Genomic DNA, 21,935 nt, shown 5'->3' with positions numbered 1-21,935 from the left:
TGTACAGTTCGGTGCTATTTACATGCAGATTTCAAATAAGTTGTATTTCCCCTAATTCCCTGTAGATGAATATGTAGGATGCAAATATGTCTAAATAAGAAAACAGCTACCAAGAACAGTGAGATGCAGTACTGAAACTTACCATTTAAATTGAACTGAGACTGAAGGATCAATACATAGAATTTAAATGAAAAACACCAAATTTAAGACACAAATGAAAGTTAAACAGTCCTGGCTAACGTACAGTATCCACAGCAGAAACTTTAGCTGCACAGTCATCATGGTTTAAGTGTATATAGATTGCATTGTGGTTCACATGTGATCAATAATGCTTGGAAAGTAATCGGTGTGTGAAGGACTAGCGCTGAAACTATTAATCAGTTAATCCATAGTAAATTAATCATTGACTATTTTAATAATTAATCATTTGAATCAAAATGTTAAATATTTGCTGTTTCTCAAATTGAACATCTTTGGGGTTTTTTTGACTAAACTATTTCAAGATGTCGCCTTAAAGAGTAATTTAACTCCTCTCGTTAATCTTGTTTAATTCCCACCTTGCTGCAGTGATGTACAGGTGTGCTACAGGACGCTGTGACATCACTGTTGGGGGGGGGGGGGGTAAAGGTGCAACAAAGCATTTCTGAACACACCAATCAGTGATGTCGGGTGTGGTCAGGTGCGAAAGAAGCTTTAAACTTACAACCAATGAAACACGGCTGTTAAGTTTGGAGTTAAATCATTCTTTAACCCTTGTGTTGTCCTCCCGGGTCAAATTGACCCTGTCCATTTTGACTCTTCCTTCCTTCCTTTCTTCCTTCCTTCTTTCCTCCCTCCTCTCCTTTCTCCCTCCTTTCCTTCCTTCTTCCTTCCTTCTTCTTTCCCTCCTTCCTCCTTTCCTTCCTCCCTCCTTCCTTCTTTGTTTCTCCCTCCCTTCCTTCCCTCCTTCCTTCCTACTTCCTCCCTCCTTTCCTTCCTTCCTTGACTCAAGGACAACAGGAGGGTTAAGCATGTTCTGACATTTTACAGACTATCCAATACATTTAATCTAAAATAAGCGACAGATTCATCAATAATTAAAATAATCATTAGCTGCAGCCTTATTAGGAACTTTGGTAGATTGGGAGAGACAGATATGAACAGAAGGGTGAATCCTTGGTTTTACCTTCAGTATAAAAGGACAGTGAACTCACCACAGCAGTGGTCAGTGTGATTGGACAGCTCTCTGATGATGAGACAACCGTCTGAGGGGCCGTTGCCATGGAGCACGTGTCAATCTCTGACAAAGGGTCCTCAGCAGGGCCCCTTCCTTCCTCTTGCCCCTCTGCCACGTCTGGTAAAGTAGCGTGAGACACAGCCTCGATGAAAGGAGTGTCATCCACTTCAGAGAAGACGTCTGGCTCCATATCGTCCAGGTCCAGACCCTCCATCGCCAGGACCTCATCTGCGGTAGGGGGCACATCATCTGTCAGAGCTCTGGCACCCTCGGGCTCCTCCTCCAGCACCGAGGGCTCCAGCTGCTCTGGCTCCTGCTGGAGTTCAGGAAACGGGTCCTCTTCATCGGGGCCGCTGACATCCGGAGGCTCCCCATTCATCAGCAGCGGTGACAGCGGCACCGGACTGATGTCATTGGCCCCGGACCGCTCCTCGTCCTCGTCTGAGTCGATGTGCAACATGGCGCTGAGCCTCGTGTGTGTGGGGAAGCTGGAGCGTAGTTTAGGTGAAGCGGCACCTAGGGGTCTTTCACCGGGGCCTTTAGGGGCCTCGATAGCATCCAGGCCCTCAATGAGTGACCTCTGGAGCATTTGGTGGCATGACATACCCGCAGCCTCCATGAATTGACCCTCAGCTCCGATAAGAGGAAAGTCCTTCTCTGGGTAAGCCGTGGCCCCACCTTCCCACATGCTTTGGGAGCCCTGGGAGCCAGTGGGGGAGGGTCCAGCCGAGACCACCACCCCTGGTAGGTGATGGGGCAGGTCCTCGTCATCGGATGGAGTCCCAGGAGCTCCATTCAAGGACGAAATGCCGATGATAGAATCAGGAGAGGCACCTGGGCGCAGAAGGTTGAATGTTGAAGGAAAGCAAATTAAAGAAAATCAATTCTGCCGTTGTGGGAAAAGACAATTTAAAAAGACAGATTTACCATCGGGCCCCGTCGAGGTGAGCTCCACTTTGAACTGCAGCTGTCCGCTCACGTGTTCGGTGGGCAAGCGTCGACACAAAGGGAAACTCACAGGCTGGATTCTGGACAGGTCGAGAAAAAAAAAAAGAAGGAAAAAAAACTGGCACATCATCACTACGATAAATTCAGTGACCCTCTGTGTGTTTGTGTCAGCGCGCACATCAAATTTTAAGTAATGAAGTTGGTCGTAAAAAACGTCCTTCAGACCGAGCCGAAGCTGGAGCTGACTGCTGTTGCATTAAAGTAGAGTATGTTCTGTACTCACCCGGGTATTTTTTCAATAAGCCGCTGCACTGGGATCGTTAGCTGACCGAGGAAACGCTTGATGATCGGCCGGCTTTTCGCAAACTTGTCCTTCACCTCGATGTACAGGATGTCTGTCATTAGAGCTACGAATGTGTATTTCTGCAGAGAGGTGGACAAAATATACAGTCAGTTTATGTTCTCAACTGATAATGACAATTGTGTGTGTGTGTGTGTGTGTGTGTGTGTGTGTGTGTGTGTGTGTGGTCACCTCTCCATGCCAGACGGGGTTGGTGGTGTTGGCGATGATGGCCGACCGTCGCTCCTGTCCGTGATGGCTGAAGATGGGGAAAACGCTCCTCTTCCCCGGGTGAATGGACATCTTCAGGTACGGGTCCGGGTTGAAAAACATGCCCTTCTTCAGCCCGTTCGCACGCAGATCTGCAACGAAGACGTTAAAAATATGTAAAATTTTATTTATGGGTCAGTGAAAAATAATGGTTGGTAAGATGAGCAATTCAAAAAATATCTTTAAGAACTGTTTTAAAATCAGCATCAGTTTGTTAAAATGTACATTTTGTATTTTTGTTGGTTTTATGTCATTTGAGATGATCATTTTTTACCAAAAGTAAGACTGAATGCTCCTGAAAATGTCAAATGGTGTAACCAAAAAAGAATTATACATATATTCAATATTTTATCTACCTAGAGTGTATTTAAGTGTACTAAAAAAACATTTAAGTGCTTCCTGATCTCCATGATTCTCCTGATTAAATGTAATATTTAGAACAATTGTATTCCATTAGCTTTATTTAATATAAAAGTTATAATGTAAGATCATGCCAAACTAGTTGATATGGTGTTTTATTCAGAATTGAGCGTTTTTAAGCAAGTTGAATTATTTGGTACAAAGTTTTTATGGTTACACCACTTAGACATTTTTACCATAATCCTCAAATATATTCTCTCAAAATGGATTAAAAGCAGAAATTTGATGCTGGGTCCACAAAAAAAGTTATTCATACTTTTATTTTCACATTTTAACTACTTTAAATTTGACTAAACTACATGGACACAAAGACAATTGAGCCTTATACAGCATTTTGCTTCACAGAATAATATGAATAATTATTTTAGGGTAGAGACGAATATCTTTTTTGCTCTGAATAGTAAGAACAAAGAGAGCTTCTAAGGATATCTAAGACCTACTTTGAGGAAAAAGTAGGTCTTGAGATGATATTTAACACATTAATGCAGAGGTGTCAAACTCATCTTCATTCAAGGGCCACATACAGACCAATTGATCTGATGTGGGCCGGATTATTAAAAAGATGGAAGGGAAGGAAGGAAATAAAAAGGGAAGGAAGGAAGGTAAGACAGATGGAAGAAAGGACAGAAGGAAGAAAGGGAGGAAGGACTGACAGAAGGAAGGACAGAAGGAAGGAAGGAAGGACAGATGGAAGGAAGGACAGAAGGAAGGAAGAAAGGGAGGAAGGACAGACAGAAGGAAGGACAGACGGAAGAAAGGGAGGAAGGACTGACGGAAGGAAGGACAGAAGGAAGGAAGGAAGGAAGGAAGGACAGATGGAAGGAAGGACAGAAGGAAGGAAGAAAGGGAGGAAGGACAGACGGAAGGAAGGACAGAAGGAAGGAAGCAATGAAGGAAGCAATGAAGGAAGGAAGGACAGAAGGAAGAAAGGAAGGAAGGAAGCAAGGAAGGACAGATGGAAGGAAGGACAGAAGGAAGAAAGGAAGGAAGGAAAGACAGGAAAAAGGAAGGAGGAAAGAAAGGTAGGAAAGACAGACGAAAGGAAGGAAGGACAGATGGAAGGAAGGACAGAAGGAAGCAAGGAAGGACAGATGGAAGGAAGGACAGAAGGAAGAAAGTAAGGAAGGATGAAAGGACAGATGGAAGGTAGGAAAAGAACACAGGAAGGAAAGTGGGCCGGATTGCACCCCTCGGCGGGCCGGTCTTGGCCCGTGGGCCGTATGTTTGACACCCCTGCATTGATGCATCCTGTTTGAGCCCAAGGGTTTTCTATTTTCAACTATTTTCTAATTCTCAAGTAGAAAAAATGAGAGTGTGAGCCAATTCATACATTTATATTTATATTTTAATATTTTATCGGTTGCCTGTTAACACTACAGTACATAACATTTAAACTGTTGTATCTGCTTCTGATGGTTGCAAAGTGGTAAAAAGGTTGCTTTTCATTATAGATGAGCTTACAGTGGAATAAAAAAAAAAGCCACTTTGTTTTGTTTGTACTACTGTAAACAAACTGTAAATGTACAATCAGACACTTTTCTGCAAACCTATTTTTAAAAGAAAGCCCCTCTGACATCCCCTTACTTAAATAGAAAACATTGCCTGTATTGCTCTTGACAGGAAGACGCCTCTTTAAATTCCGAGAAGACTGCGCTTCCTGAAAACAGCTGGTAAAGTTTACTCTAGCTTCTCCAGAAAAGGACTGAGAGACAAACATGGAGAAGATTGTCTGCTCGGTGTCTGGTTTATGTTTTATTTGCTTTAACTTGTTATTGAAGATGATTACAAGAAGACAGTTGTCTGAACAGCAGCGTGCTATTTAAAAATGCATTATACTAACAAAAGCATTATTTAAAATCTCCTCTCAACAAAATATTAAAACATGTAAACCTCTAAACTCACCTGTCAAAGTGAAGCTGATCAGTTTTCGAGGATGTTCAACACCCACCTGCTCCGCCAGCCCCTCCACCTACAAAATAAAAGACGACATCAGACTGTGTGGAGAATAAAAACACACATTTGTATGCATTGGGAACTAACACAATCTTATATCTAACCCACTAAATTCACTGAAATCTAAATGCTAATACAAGAGACAACTATAAAAGGTTTTAAATGAAAGCAGGCAGAGTGGTGCAGCTGCAAGGATGCACAGCTCAGTGCTGTTTATACAGTATGAAGCATCTAGTGTCTCACATCTGAGTCTGATTTATAGACATGTGATTACACTTCAATGCCTGGCTGAACAACTGCAAGGCTACATTATGCACAAATTGTATATAACCTTTATGGACTTTTATGACTACTTATATTTTTACATACTGCAGGGCACTTTTTACGCACAGTATTTTATTATTATTTATCACACACATACACACACACATTTTTTTATTAGTACCATTTTGGGGTATTTAGCAATTATTTTAAGTTTTTCCTGCAGGTAGTTAGAGTTGTGTTTTATGTTATGTGTGGCTGTCTTGACTGTGGAAGAAATGTCCTGTGAAGGATCAATAAAGTATCTATCTATCTCTCTATCTATCTCTCTATCTCTCTATTTATCTAAAGTCCCAGTGATGACTTGCAACATGAGGCAGCATTAGCTTCATCACCATGGCAACAAAAACAGCTAAGAAAAGTTTAACTTCTATCTATCTATCTATCTATCTATCTATCTATCTATCTATCTATCTATCTATCTATCTATCTATCTATCTATCTATCTTTAACTTGCAGAAACTTTTTCTTGACAACAAACTTTTAAAGTCTAAAACTGAAATCATATTTAACTATCTCTGTCTGCACTCAATAATGCTTTTAAAATATATTGTAACAGATTATTAGAATAAAGTAAAAAGGTTTTGGGGGAAATATCAGAAATGCTCCTTTTAGTCTCAGCTAGCTGGAGGTGCAAATCTAAGACTTGTTTGATTGACATTAACAAAGCTGGAGCGCTGACTTTATATCTTACATAAAAAAACAGTAAGTAAATAGAGTAATAAATGCTACTGAACGCAAACCAGGATCTAACAGGTCATGTGCAGGTTATTTAACATGCTGTTTAATGTGCTGCATGTGAGCGGCTAATACGCTACCTAGCCTTCTTACTGGTACATTTTCCCCCAGTAAATGTTAGTTTGGTGGCTCGTTCAACAAGCTAGGCTGCAGAACAAGACTTGTGTTCATGTTTGTAATATTAGATAAGAAGGAGACTTTAGCAGGAACGCTAATGTGGGTTGTTGTTTGGAGCAGGATGCTATCAGGCTCAGTGTGACTATCTGCTCTACTTTATGATAGAAAGACATGATATTTCGTTTTATGCAAAGATTTAATTTGCTGTATTGAAAGTACTCCAGCTACATAAGAGGATGATGGAATAGTATTTAGTCAAATAAATGCAAAACTAGGAGGTGATATCATGATTTTTTTTGTCAAAGGAGAACGATTTACAGAGCAGATATCTAAAAAAATGGACTTTAATGCAAGAATCAGTCGACTTCATGTTGTTTTCTGCCTTAATGTTGCCTTAAACGTCACATCTAAACTACTTAAAACAATCTTAACTCATTTTAATCGTGTGTTATCTGCATCTCTGACAACTTTCAACCTATTGCTAAATGCTAAATGCTAAAACTACAATGCTCAGTGTGAATCTCAGACTGATTCTCTCTCTCTTTCATACAGACCAGGACTGCTGGATTCTTCACGGTGATGCAGGGCGTCGTGGCTCTCAGGGCTCCGCTCACACCGTGGTAGTACTTGAAACAGATCTTGGTCTCAGCTGCAGAGGAAGCAGTGTAAACATTATCTGTCTATTGTTAGCTACAATCCTGCAGATTCAGCCGTGTTGGTAACTGCATTATGTTTTGTATATGCAATCATTTTGACAAATTCTAAGGTAAATATACTGCATTGATGAAATGATTGCCTACAGCTGCTTTATGAAACATGATACTGGAAAGCCTTTTAACTTTTTATACCAGAGAAACATTACATTGTTGATGATTGAAGAGCATTTTTATGAAGTGATAGAATATGACCATATTTTTCTCTGAATGAGTGGGTGTTTTTTACATCCTGGTGTAACTTACGCTCCATGAAGTAGGGCCCGGGCTCCAGCCTCCAAACGATCTGACCCTTCTGAGTGCCATTCACCCCTCGGTTCTTACAGTCCCACACGTTGGATGGACTGGTTTCATCTGGAGGAGGGTACAAATGTTAGTTATATGTGTGTGTGTGATAATTCTGGGTTAAACCAGAGACCAATCATGTTTTTGGTAGGTTGACAATCCCCTTGATTTCAAACTAAACAACACATGTGAGTCTCCAAAGCTCTGGATTCTTGCAAAACTGCAACCAAGCAGCTATTTGTTCAGACTTTCAGTTTGTTTAGTCTGCGGACTCTGTCTTCCAAAACACAAGTTTGCCTTTAATCAGTGAAAACCATTCCTAAAATAGCTTCCCTGCAACCTCTAACCAGAAGGACAAACACAAAACTTCCTCTGAGTTAAAAACAGGGAGGGGGAATTCCGCTGTTCGTAGCACTTTTGCACACAGATTAATGAAGTACCAAACTCAGCTGACTGGTGGAGAACGGAGGATGGTGTGTGTGTGTGTGTGTGTGTGGATGAGAGGAGGGTAAGTTGCTTATCATTGAATGTCTGCTTAGTCAAGGAAAGTGGTAGCCCCTCTGGGGGATAAGACCCTGGAGAAGGTAATGAAGTCCTGGCGGCCTTTTGATCGATACGAAGTGACCCGGCGCCCCGCCCGGCTCCAGTCGTTTACACGATCTCTTTCTCCTTTAATCCACTAATCAAGACAGGTTAAGACCTGGAGGTCACGATCATTTGGTAAACAAGTATAAATGACTACATGGTGTCCTTTTGTAGCTTTTCCTAAAGTGTAAGTTTACTTTTCTTCAATTACCATAAAAAAAGGTTGTAAAAGTCAGAATCAAGTCTGATGTTCTGCAGGTTTGCTCGACCTCTTGGAAGTCAAAGGCATCCCTTGTTTTTCCGTTTGCACTTCCAAACATATCATGCTGCACAGATCATGGACATGGACAACAGTTTTCATTCAACATCACTGTAATACATCAGTGTCTAATGTTTTACTTTACTGTGTCATTGATTCTACAGTTAAAAATCATGTTCAAGGAAAGAAGATTTATCAGTACAGCAGCAGGTCTGTATGAGCTGTTTGAGCTGTTTGGGTTTTCATCATATTTCACTATATTAGATTTTTTTTAAAGAGCAGTTCAGAGAGCCAAAGTGAAACTTCTTGGTCCTGCTGCAGAAGTCAGAAAACCTATTTTAAAATCACACTTATACTTTAGTAATGCAAATTACTACATATTCAGTATGCAGTGTGGTTTGCCCTGTGTCTCTGGAGAATGGATATGGACTATACAATTTTTTTAAAAACCTATCTAACATCATTATATTTAAAGGAGTTTCCTCCAGCAAGTTGGACGTTCACAAAAAATTACAAAAACTAAATTAAAAAAAGACTGATGCCAATATCCTGACTTTTATTTCCTGGATTGAATCAAGCCTCAAAACCTCTGGATCCTACATCCTACACCAATATTGCAACCAACAGCATAATTTCATTTGATACCCGCAGTTTGTAATGTAAACAACAAAAAACCAAAGGTTTAGTGTCTAATCCCAAATGGAGCCTTTAGACAGAGAAGACATAATACAGCTGTTTTGACAGTTTAAAAGATACTCTCCACTAAGTAAACAAAACTTTATGGGTAAAATCAGTTTAATATTTCCATTTTTTGCAGCTTTTAATTAACACATTCCCCAAAAAGCTCCTCTACCATTGTAGGTTACTGCTGCATTCACACGATCTCAGCAGAATGGGAAGAACAAGAAAACCTCCAGTTATTTTGACTCGGGAGCGTTAGCGCATTATTCCAGATGATTACTCCTGTCTGCCCTCCTGTCACACATTATTACACACTATGTCAGATTATGTTAGATTATGTCATTTTATTCAAACAGCCTAAATTAGCTGCTGCTTTTTCTGTCTTTGTTAACAGCTGAAACCAGATAAATACATTTTAAATTAGCTTTACACATTATCAATAATAAGTGTTAATATTTGATTTTTCCCAAAGTTTGTTGACACTTTGGAGGTTATCTTACAGTAGCTGTTGGATATCCTGAATACCTAAACTAAAACACTAATGTAAATGGTTTTCTCCAACGTGGACATGAATGAACGCAGCATGAACTTCAATAGCTCGACAGAATAGGCACGTTCAAGATATTGCGGTGCTACAGATTACAGCAAAAGCATTAGGCGTGTTTCCACTGAGGGAACTTCGGGGTAATTTTACAGGTCCAGCCCCGTTGGTGCGATCTCCACTGCAGGAACCTCCCCCACAGGGCCATTTACAGGAACTTTTACGGGGGCCAACAGAGTACCTACTCCAGGGTAGGTACTCCGTTCGGCCCTGAAAACAGCAAGAGGATGTACGACAAATGGACCAACGATGAGGTGCAGGCATTGATTGCCGTCTACAGCACCGAAGAGATTCAGAGGGGGTTTGTAATCGCACAACAATTACGTGGCGATCGAAACTCATGACGTCGCCGAGGGGTCCTACTCTGCAGTGGAGACACGGCCACTGAGAGGGCCGACTGAGAGGACGGTTCCTGTAGAAGTTCCTACTAAAAATTAATTATGTAATTAATATCAGTGGTACCAGGTTCTTAAATGTGAATATTTTCTGTATTTCTTAATCTTCTTTGATAATGAACTGAACATCTTACTAACTAGATAGAATTAGAGATCTGAAGACGTTATCATGACAATTTATAGCCCAAAAAAATTACTCAATCAAGATAATAATGGGTAGATTGATCAATAATGAAAATGATCATTAGTTGGTGCCACAGAATAGTAAGATAGGATATTAACAAAACCACTTTTACAGTTCTTATTTAACTTAAAATAATGAACTTCTGATAGCAAGTTGTAAATATTAATGAATGGAAAGTGAAGCCTAGAAGCTGATGAAACAGAAGCTGACTGCGAGGTGACGTCAGGACTCCAGCTCTGTTTGAACAAATCAGAGCAGAATTTATACATAGATTCTTGATAAGAAAAGTGCTGATTGAACACATTCGCTCCTGTATTACTTTTCACCATGATGGACAGATCTGCCTGACAGTTTGAGCCTGATAGCCTTCTTCAGCACACAGGTCAATGCATTTCCCCCCCTCTGTCAAATTCCTGTCTCTAAGCAGGATAAGCGCACATTATTGGAGACCACCCAGGCTCGGTTTGTGATGGTGTGTGTGTTATCGTATACCGAGGCAGAGCCGTTACATGTTGACTCAGCCTGCAGGCCCCTGTGTGAAGTCTCAACAGCTCCTGTTTCAGTATTGACTCTGAGTTGGAAGCTCCTGCACCAAGACTTCTACTTGGCTATTCTCAGCTCCCAAAAATAAAACACTGGGGTCAGCTGGAAAGCTTTGAGGACAGGTAGGGTCAAGTCAACTCTGAGAAAAACTTGCAGGCATCTCTGAGAGTTGACTTGAGGCTCTGATACTATGTGTTATTTTGGGAGAAGAGGAGTAAATTTGACAAATGCATCTGAAATTTGACTGCCATGATATAATGACAACAGCTACTGAGCTCAACAGATCCCTCTCTATGACAAGGGAGTGAACTCCATCCACTGTTGAAGACCATGTAATATATTAAAAGCTCTAAAAGAAACCTGTTAAGTGGACCCTGAGTGAGATAGGGGACTGTATTATCAAAGCCGATTTGTTTTACTTCTGTTTTGCTGCATTTTCAAACATGCACAAGAGAGAGGTAGAATAAAAAGATATAAATGACGACATGATTTAGCAGCAGTGGCGTGCACAGACTTTTTGAAGGGCGGGGGCGAAAAGAAAAAAAGGGCACATACTGTGCATTCTCGCCACTGAAGAGGACCCTTTAGCGCACATTTTTGCCACCCAAGAGGGCAGTTTAGTGTGTTTTGCCAACTAGGAGGGCACCTTAGCACACGTTTTGGCACCCAAGAGGGCACTTTAGCACGCATTTTTCCTCCCAAGAGGGCACTTTAGCACACGTTTTGGCACCCAAGAGGGCACCTTAGCACACGTTTTGGCACCCAAGAGGGCACCTTAGCACACATTTTGGCTCCCAAGAGGGCACTTTAGCACACGTTTTGGCACCCAAGAGGGCACCTTAGCACACGTTTTGGCACCCAAGAGGGCACTTTAGCACGCATTTTTCCTCCCAAGAGGGCACTTTAGCACACGTTTTGGCACCCAAGAGGGCACCTTAGCACACGTTTTGGCACCCAAGAGGGCACCTTAGCACACATTTTGGCTCCCAAGAGGGCACTTTAGCACACGTTTTGGCACCCAAGAGGGCACCTTAGCACATATTTTGGCTCCCAAGAGGGCACCTTAGCACACGTTTTGGCACCTAAGAGGGCACTTTAGCACACGTTTTGGCACCCAAGAGGGCACCTTAGCACATATTTTGACTCCCAAGAGGGCACCTTAGCACACGTTTTGGCACCTAAGAGGGCACTTTAGCACGCGTTTTTCAACAACTGGGCCACGAGGGGGGGTGACTGTCTGATTAAGGTTGGGACTCAGATATCTCGCACAGTGTGACATGCAATAAACCTGAAAAATGTATGAAAAAGAAATATGAATAGTGTACAGGCCAATATTTAAGATTTGACACCCTACAGACTCTTTGACCAAGTAAAATCCAATAATAGACAATAATTAATTACTAGAAAGGCCTACCAATAGCAGAATAATTTGCATAGTTATTATTGGGACTAAACATCGATTTCAATTACTGGATCACCTTTAACTTGACTCAGATTCATCTGTCATGACTTGAAAACCAACATTTCCCAAAATACTTAATAAATCTGGTATTATGGCCTTTACAAATATTATCTGTGAGATTTTATTTACTAAAAACTTGTTTAGATTTCTCTAAATCCATCTTTCCTTGCAGCCCAGATTCCCCAATCTGTCCTCCAGCAGGCTGTTTCCGAAGCCATTTACATAAAATCGGCATTATTCATGACAACCTCGTGAATAATGCAAGTTCCCTTACGCTGCATCTTTAGCTGAGGTAATGGCTGCAGCTGGTGATGTAAGACAGTATATAACAGTCTATGAACCAGAGTCTGATCCTGAATGAAGAGTTTCAGAACTGTCAGATTAGCTTATTTTTAGCCTTGGCGCAGGTATATTATATATTCCTTTTAGCTGAGTAACAGAAAGAGACAATGTTTATGAGTGTGCTTGTTTAAAAATGTCATCTGAAGATTAAAAATCGAAATGTTGAGTGTAAAAAGAAAAAAGAAAAAAGCAGGTTCAGACTGAGTCTCGTTAAGCAGACAGTCGGCTGTGATTCATACAGTTACTGGCTGATAACAGAGGGAAGAACGTCTCTAAAAATGAACTGAAAGATAGTGTTTACAGCTACGCTATTTACTGTAAATGGAGCAAAACTGTCACGAATAAAAAGCCAATGAGTACTTAATTAAACCACCTGATCAACAAGTATAAGCATGAAGAAAAGTGTTGTTTTTTTTCAACCACTTTGCCCGCAGTGTGCCATCAACCGCCAGCATGTTTTACACGACTGCAACCTGTTGGTTTTGCAGCATATTTTAAAATAAGGGAAATTGGGATCCCATCCCCAACATAGGAGTCATCCCTATGTTCCCCCAGCCTCATGTTCCCTCAAGGATTTTCCACCAGATTAGGCGCCATGTTTCCTTTTCGCCATTCCCACAGTACAGGTAATGGCCGTTCCCTAATGCACATAATGTGTTGTTGCCCCCCCTTAACCCATTTTATCATCTATGAAAATGCTTGAAAGACAGGTGAAATGAGGGATGAGGGAACATAGCGCTGTGGGTATAGGGCTGAGGGAACATAGGGTTGAGGGAACATAAAGTTGAGAGAACATAAGGCTAAGGGAACATGGAGCTGTGGGAACATAGCGCTGTGGGAACATAAGGCTGAGGGAACATAGGGCAGAGGGAACATAGCGCTGAGGGAACACGGGCTGAGGGAACATAAGGCTGTGGTAACATAGGGCTGAGGGAACAGAGCTGAGGGAACATGGGGCAGAGGGAACATAGGACTGTGGGAACATAGGGCAGAGGGAACATAGCACTGTGGGAACATAGGACTGTGGGAACATAGGGCAGAGGGAACATAGCACTGTGGGAACATAGGGCTGAGGGAACATAGCGCTGTGGGAACATAGGGCTGTGGGAACATAGGACTGTGGGAACATAGGGCAGAGGGAACATAGCACTGTGGGAACATAGGGCTGAGGGAACATAGTGCTGTGGGAACATAGGGCTGAGGGAACATAAGGCTGTGGGAACATAGGGCTGAGGGAACATAAGGCTGAGGGAACATAGGGCTGAGGGAACATAAGGCTGTGGGAACATAGCACTGTGGGAACATAGGGCAGAGGGAGCATAGGGCTGTGGGAACATAAGGCTGAGGGAACATAGGGCTGTGGGAACATTTTTAAAATCATCATCAGGTAATGCAAGCAAATCTCACCGATATGGTACAGCCCGATCCAGTCAGTAGCATCCACTTCCTCCTTGATGTCCCAGGATATTACGAGGTTCTGTCCCCGGTTCAGCGTGTGCTCCAGCGAGGACGCCGTTAGCGAGGACCGGCTCTGGGAAGTCACCAGATCGGTGTCACTGTTGGCCCGTGGGAGCCCGATGGGACCACTGACGACAGAGACGCTATCAACGGACGCACCGCCTCTCTCTGCCAGGGTCCTCAGGTTCTCCGGGCTGAGGGTGTGCCTCAGGTGGGGGCTACGCCTCCGAGGAGCCGATAGATGTTCACGACCCCCCACTGCGAGGTTGGGTGGATTGTGGGAGCGTGTCCTGGGTGGTAGGACTGCGGTGGCGAGTGAAGGACGCATGCTTGTACTGCTGATGAAGAGGCGGTTAAGAGAACTGTTGATGAAAAGGCCCAAGAAGAGGCGGAGATAAGAAGCTTTTTTATTGATTGAGCTGGTTGTCTAGGTGATGACGCATCATGCTGATTGATCCTCGTTGACTCAACTTAGATCCTCTGACGGTGAAAAGGGTTAGAAGAGGTTGTCATGAGAAGAAACACATGGGAGTGTTAGAGATGATGTGCTGACTCCTTCTCTAGAGAGGCTCCCACTGTTAGGCCGTGTGGTCCTCCCATCGCACCGTAAAGGATGAACACATCCAACGATCTCGTGTTATCCGAGGGCAACGAGAGCCTGAAGATGGATAAAGACGAGAGAGAGAGAGAGATAGAGAGACAGAGAGAAGTCAGTAAGCTACGACATTGCTCCTACACAACAAAAAGGAATGATTGAATGCAGCAGAGTTGCAATCAACAAACAAACTGAACAGGCATTAGTCACCGGAGGGGGTTGTTTCCCGTCAAAGAACCTGTCACCAACACAAATAACCCTGCACAACCGTTTCACTCCATCCTTTCTTCCATGACAACCCCGTCTAATGACAGAGGAAATGATTGACAGGCAGGCTCACACAGTTTCTTTTATTTTTATAATGCATTATGAGTTGTTTCAGGATGGTAAGGCGTAAAACAAACTATTTACTTCTTCGAATGACTAACGAAACACTTAATGAGTGTTTATATGATCGTTGTCTTGGTGGTACAAACAGACCTGCCCCCCCCCCCCTACCTCCCCCCATGGAAAAGAACAGACTGAAATTATCTCATTTTAACTCCATTATCTCTATGAGAACATTGGAAAAAGATATCCTTGATGCATTGTAATAGCCTCACACACACACACACTCACACTCACACACTCACATTTTCACACAGACAGACAGAAACACACATCTCTGTGACTGGGTTTCTATGCTCTCTGTCAGTATGGGTAGACGAGCAGCTGTATCTGCCTCCCAGGAAGCTCTTCAATCAGCAATAGCCAGTTTGGGAGCTGTCTGGGGAGTGCTGTCACAGTCTCCACCAGAGCCATTTTGTTTTTAAGAAGAGGCTACGGCATGTGACTTGAGAATCTAGCCAAAGGGAGCTGTCGTTTAGATGGACTAAGAAGCAGAGAAGAGAGAGAAAGGGAGCGAGGTTTGGTAATATTCACCTAAAAAATGTGCCTGGTGCAGCGACTGGAAAATGATGTGGGCTGCAGTCTGAGCTCAGCACTGATATATTTGGCATTTTAAGTGCATATACGTCTCAGTGATGCTTTGAAACCGGTGCCTCCTCTGCAGGCCTCAGTGTGCAATGTGTACAGTATGAATGTGTCACTGCATTGAACACAAAAAACCTACAGCGGATTGTAAAGTTAATAGCATTAAAACAAGCAAAGCTGAAAACCTACAAGCTCAACGTCACTGTCACTGACACTGACACAGCTTCCTCTTATATTTTGGTGCATTTTTGGAAGGAAGTAAGTCTTTATTTCATCAATGCACTTTCACCCACTAACAACAAGCTCTGCAGCATCTAATAAAGTAACAGAAATAATGGACTTCAATAAATGCTTCACAGCAGGTACAAGTGTTGCAGATGTCTCTTCCTGTCAGAAATAGCTCTGCAGCCACGGTGGGAAACCAGCCACCAGCCAAATGCTGCTCAAATATGAAAGCGGCTGGTAGATTTCAGACACAAAATAATGATTTACTATTGAGTTGCTGGTGAATTTGAACATTTATCTATCAGTGGCTGGTTAATTTCCCACCCTGGCTACAACTGATTGATTTTTTTCTTGACTAATTCATTAGTTGGTTTATAAAACATCACAAAACTGTGAAAAATACCCATCACAATTTCCGTAAATGCCAATGTGATATCATGAAACCTCTTATTTTGTCAGTCCAAAACCCAGAAATACAGTATATTCTCACTATTGACAACCACAGACCATCAAATATGTATATATGTATTCATATTATTGTACTTTTTGCTTAAAAATCACTGAAACAAATTTAATGAATTATCAAAATAGGTAATTCTATCCATATATTAATCAATTCATTCTTGCAGCTCTAGTCCTTAATATCTATTTTCGATATTTTAACGCTTTCAGTACAGTCCAATTTATTATTTTTAATGATTTTCCATGTAGCTAATTGTGCAGATTGTGTGTGAAATTACATGACTGAGGAGATTCCTTACCATGCAAAAATGGAAAATAATTTCTAAAGCAATTCATATGCCGTAAATCGTATAAAGAACTGTCTAATATAATGTGTATATATGGACTATATGTATGTATATTGGTCCTGAATCGATTCACTTTGCATTTTGAACTGACTGAACAGAAATGATGAACTGGCCTCTGCTCTGATGTATGTGGGTTGGCCATGTTTCCAGATAACACACGTGGACCTGATATTGAAATAAGATCTGCAGCATTCGACATGAGGAAAGCCTGGACGTCCCTGACTTGACAAGATTACCAGAGCATGCACACACACACACACACACACACACACACTGCATACAGGGATTTATGACAGAATAAAACCTTCATCACAGATGTCACATATACAGGAATATGTAAATCCTGCTCACATGCTCACATGGCCTCCTACACACTCGTATAGCATCAATACTGAGGGGCCACTTCCCATAAACAAGCAGCATCTCACACTCAGTCAGAGAAAAAACAAAAAAAATAAGAGTATATGTAACTGCTGAGTTGTTATGTAAGTGTTCCTTTGGTCCAAGCATCCCCTCATCCCACCCCCCACCCCCTCCCTCTCCCTCTCCCTCTCCTCTTACCCACCCATGTTTGCCAGGCATTGTCTCACCCTCGTGTGGAGCTGGAGACGCCTTGGCTGCACCCGTCCCCACTCCAAACAGAAAGGGGATAAGGAGTCTGTCCACCAGCTCCAAACAGCTCAGACCAAAACATGACCTCAAGAAAAAAGGATGTTCAACAATCTGCTTTTCTCTCTCTCTCTCTCTCTCTCTCTCTCTCTCTCTCTCTCTCTCTCTCTCTCTCTCTCTCTCTCTCTCTCTCTCTCTCTCTCTCTCTCTCTCTCTCTCTCTCTCTCTCTCTCTCTTTCTTTGTAAACACTCATTTCCCATTATAATCCCAATTCGACTGCTCTGCACAGTTTTTGACCCGATGTGAGGATTAGTGATTGATTCTCAGGAGATGGACAGGAAGGGTCGAGGGATAAACAAGGTGTTATAAATATATATGAGAACCCAAAAAATGAAATTGATGTTAAATTTCACACCTGTCACTTCGATACTGTTCTGTTATTATTATTATTAGGCACTAAAATACTTTGTAGTCTGCACCACTGTGCAGTGAATACTAAAAAGAAACACATCTGCAGCAGAGGATCTGATGGAGAACGGCAGAATGTGCTGGATTGTGGTTTTTCTTCTGTCCTGTCAGAGAGCATTTCTTCAGCAAACGTTCACAGGACAAGACGGCAAAGATGCAAAGATGATTTCGAGGTAATCTTGTTTAGTCAACACTGTGCAGCATCATCATGTATGTTTGTTTTTTACTTTGAACAAATAATCTAAGTAAATACAGACAGATAGGCTAAATCTGTCAATGGTCTATATTTTCTAACTGAGATTAGTACTAACATGTATTGTCTGTGTATCCAAATATATCTCATTCCTCTGTGCCACTGAGCTCCATAAATACTCACTAGACCAGAGCATCAAATCTGGATTAATCCGCTGCTGAAAATAGTCCTCAACAAATGTTCTTTTCTTTCCTGTTTGAGTTACGATGGTTAAAAACAACAGAGCCCAGCTGTTTAAGTACATTACTGAGACTTTAAAAAAAAAGTGACATAACATATTTGTGACATGTTTTTAAAGATTCATGTTTGCAGTGAGAATGAGAGAGTGTGAGGCTGACAGCGTAGGAGAAGTCAGAAAGTATTGATTTGACAGACTGTTGTTGGTTTTGGTCTTTTTTGGGGATTTCCATTGCCTGGCTTATTGTTTCAAGTAGTGGTTTCCAACTTGGGGGTCTAGATGCCCAGAAGGAGTCACATGATGAACACCATTTATTAAAAAAACATATTTCTGCTGCATAAAAATCAGGTTTATTTCTTAGACTTTAGACCAGGGATGTCAAACATGCGGCCCGTGGGCCAGAACCGGCCCGCCAAGGCGTCCAAATCGGTCCACTCTCCTTCCTGTCTTATTTTCCTTCCTTCCCTCCTGTCATATGTCTTTCTTTCCTTCCTCCCTTTCTTACTTCTTTCCTTCTTTGTTTCCTTCCCTCCGTCCTTCCTTTCCTTCCATCTTTCCTTCATCTTCTTTTCCTTTCCTTTCCTTCCTTCCTTGTCTTCTTTTCCTTTCCTTCCTAATCTCTTTTCCTTCTTTCCTTCCTTCCTTCCTTCCTTTTGTCTTTCCTTCCCTCCTACCTTTCCTTCCTAATTCCTTTTCCATCTTTCCTTCCCTCCATTCTTTCCTTCCTATCACCTTTCCCTTCTTTCCTTCCTTGTTTCCTTCCTCCCTTCCAAACTTTTTTTATTGGTCCGGCCCACATGAGATCAAATTTGGCTGTATGTGGCCCTTGAACGAAAATGAGTTTGACACCTCTGCTTTAGACTCTTCTTTTTTTTAAAAAAGTGAATTATTGGATCATTTTACATCCTCACACCTCTGAAATCAAAATAAAGAAAACAATCACTCTTTGGTTGAAGTCACAAATAAACATTTACAACTCAACTCCCAACAACTCAAAGGATGGGAACAAATGACTCACAGCATTTTACTCATAGCTGCGGAAAGTAGTTCTGCTGCAGCACTTTCACCCCCGAGGTGCTGCACCCCACCCCCCACCCCCCCACCTCCCAGCCCACCAAACACCCCCGGCTCATGGTGGTCAGGGCAGCCTGGAGGCACATTTATGTTGCAAGACTGAATATTTTGAGAGTCAGTCTGGCATAAAAAAAATAAAAAATAAGACCCAGCACATAAAGAAAGCAGAGTGTACAATACTAAGACTATCTGAATGAAAAATACGACTGCAGTTAGACCTAAGGGTGTTTTTCTTTTTGGGTGGGTGACCCTTTAAATAGACTGGTTGGAAAGAAAAGAAGCCCAAAACACAAGATAACACTAAAATGTATGCCTGTGTGTAATGATAGGCGTATCTGCCAAACAGGATGAAACTACTGTAACATATGATGCAATTACAATATGTTTTTTTCTTTCATAATTGAATGATTAGAGAGGCTGCTTTCAGTAAATGGAAATCTGAAAATTGGACTAATACGTTTAGTCTCATTATTTTGGACTTGTCAGATACGTTAAGATATGAGATAAGATAAGACTTCATTGATTTCCAGAAGGGAAGATTTGTGTGTTAAGACTGTGCAGGAAACAAGGACACAGATAAGAACTAGGAGTAATTATACAAACAAAATAACAAATTAAAAAGTTAAGTAAATGGAATTCAATCTATATACATTATATATATTAACAGTATCAACATTATTTAGGCTATATACATGACTTGAATGGAAAGGTTGTGTAAGATATGTGCAGAAGCAATGGTGCAATGGTCCTGGTATATGTAGCTTCATATTTCTTTCTATATATCTTTATCTTTAAATCCATTTATTGGCTTATTACTCTTACACCTCTTTTTTACTGTCTTTTATATTGTATGCTGTTCATTGCTTTATTACTTTTCATGTTTACATTGAGCTGCTGGAAACCGTAATTTCCCATTGGGATCAATAAAGTGACTATCCATCTATCTATCTATCTATCTATCTATCTATCCATCTATCTATCTATCTATCTATCTATCTAAATTATAAGGAGTCAATCCCAGTGGTGGCTTGCAACATAAGGCAGCATTAGCTTCATCACCACGGCAACAAAGAAAAGTTTAACTTATTGCAAATATGCATCTATCTATAGAGTACCAGCCAAATATTTGGACACATTTTTTCATTGAAGTGAATGGGAAGGTGTGTCCAAACTTTGACTGGTACTGTACATAGACACACAGGATGGAAAGATGAAGAGAAATCATAATTCAACCAATATCATGCTTTTTTTTCATCATACTGTAGCTATTTTCTGTTATCACATTTAAACCTGATTTCTAGGCGGCAGGTTGTGCTACGGGTTGTGTGAGGTCAGTAAAGGGATTCCTTCCTCTCTCTCTCTCTCTCTCTCTCTCTCTCTCACTCACTTCCTCTCTCTGTGTATCTGTAGGTGTGTAGGTGTTGGTGTCAGCAGCGGGACCCCTCTGTGCCCCTGTGGAGGTGACTGCAGCACTTTACAGCCTGACAGAACGGGCACCTTGGGGAGCTGGCACTCACACACACACACACACACACACACACACACACACACACACACACACACACACACACACACACACACACACACACACAGAGAGAGAGTGGCACTGAGGTCTTATTGTGCCTCACTGACAAATAAAGTTAGGACCAAAAACACAGGCAAAAAGAAGCTTCACACACTAAAAACAACCCCTATTTTCCAAGATATTACATTTACAACAACTAAACTGCAACAGATATACAGTTTTTTGCAGGAAATGTAATGTTGGCTGACTTCCCTCAACATAAATGGTCAACAGCCAGGACAGGGATTAAATCTAGTCCAAGACGAGACTTGTTTGTCTTCGGACAACGTCACAGAATCTTGCTTTTAATCCAGGCCTAGTCTTAATCTCTGTTTGAGAAACTGAACTAAAGGGAAAATGAAGTTGATGTTTGGCAAGGTGCAAAAATACTGAGGATGTACTATCTTCTTTTTTTTACTCTCCAACCAAAATATGTGATTTTGCAGTACATTATAATAGAAAATACATCAAAATTAAACTTTTTCGGTTATGTTTAGGCTCTGGCAGCACTTGTATAAGGTAAGGGAAAGATTATAGTGTTAGTTTAACACATCTGCAACTGACCTGAAGCTCAACATGCTTATTAACATTTATGTATATATGTATATTTAAACATACATGTAAGCTAATATGGCATATTCAAACAGAGACAGTTTAGATTTTTGGTGTGTTTTTCTGGTTCATGGACCAAATATGATGTCCCTCATGTCATTTATTGGATACTCCCCTCACCTCCCTACCTGTCTGGGATAATGATTGGCCTGAAGTCACATGACCATGTACCCAACACACCTTAGTGGATTACCCTTTGGCTGCCCCATAATAAAGTTCTGCTATACTACAAGTGTTGCTGGAGCTTTGATTTCCTTTTCTATTAACATTTAAGCCACAACTCGATCTTTCCCTAACCAAAGAGCTTTCATTGCTGAAGCCTAACCACACAAACCAAGGTCTGTGGTGTATCGTCTGTCAATGCTACATCACTGGGAATTCAATTTAACTGATCTCCAAGAGACAAGGTTGCTAAATTAAATGCACCACCCCTCAATAAAGCTCAGAAGATCCCTGAGCTCCAACGCGAATCCAAAGGCGGATGAAGACCGAGCAGTGCATGGCATCGACTCGCTGCAGTCAGGCCTCACACTTCGGGGAGGATGCAGCTTCGTGAGTCATTCGGAGAACACACAGGGCTTTACAGGGAGGGTTTGGTGCCAGTGTGTTACCACTTCTAGAAAAAAATGCAGCTCAGACCCACTCAGGGCATTTCTCTGTACACATCACCCAGGGAGTACGTGTCTGGAATGAGTCACTCCTCAGGAGGCATCCCTCCATGACAGGCCTCGGCGAGTCGAAAAT

The 21,935-nt window shown here is 41.7% G+C and overlaps 1 protein-coding gene across 1 annotated transcript in view; it reads right to left on the bottom strand.

Moving 5' to 3' along the window:
* The window catches only part of hecw2a (HECT, C2 and WW domain containing E3 ubiquitin protein ligase 2a), a 46,461-nt gene extending 32,302 nt beyond the window's left edge, over nucleotides 1-14,159 (bottom strand). Inside the window, exons 1-8 of the mRNA XM_053328702.1 lie at nucleotides 13,781-14,159; nucleotides 7,283-7,390; nucleotides 6,878-6,972; nucleotides 5,097-5,163; nucleotides 2,697-2,866; nucleotides 2,448-2,587; nucleotides 2,144-2,244; nucleotides 1,194-2,050 (exon numbers count right to left, since the gene is read on the bottom strand). Coding sequence (XP_053184677.1) covers nucleotides 1,194-2,050; nucleotides 2,144-2,244; nucleotides 2,448-2,587; nucleotides 2,697-2,866; nucleotides 5,097-5,163; nucleotides 6,878-6,972; nucleotides 7,283-7,390; nucleotides 13,781-14,159 — 1,917 coding nt within the window. The remainder of the gene's footprint in view (nucleotides 1-1,193; nucleotides 2,051-2,143; nucleotides 2,245-2,447; nucleotides 2,588-2,696; nucleotides 2,867-5,096; nucleotides 5,164-6,877; nucleotides 6,973-7,282; nucleotides 7,391-13,780) is intronic.
* Between the last annotated feature and the right edge of the window lie 7,776 nt (nucleotides 14,160-21,935).

The sequence above is a fragment of the Scomber japonicus genome, chromosome 11 (assembly GCF_027409825.1).
Source record: "Scomber japonicus isolate fScoJap1 chromosome 11, fScoJap1.pri, whole genome shotgun sequence".
Classification (NCBI taxonomy): Eukaryota; Metazoa; Chordata; class Actinopteri; order Scombriformes; family Scombridae; genus Scomber; species Scomber japonicus.
This window is presented reverse-complemented; position numbering and strand designations above follow the sequence as displayed.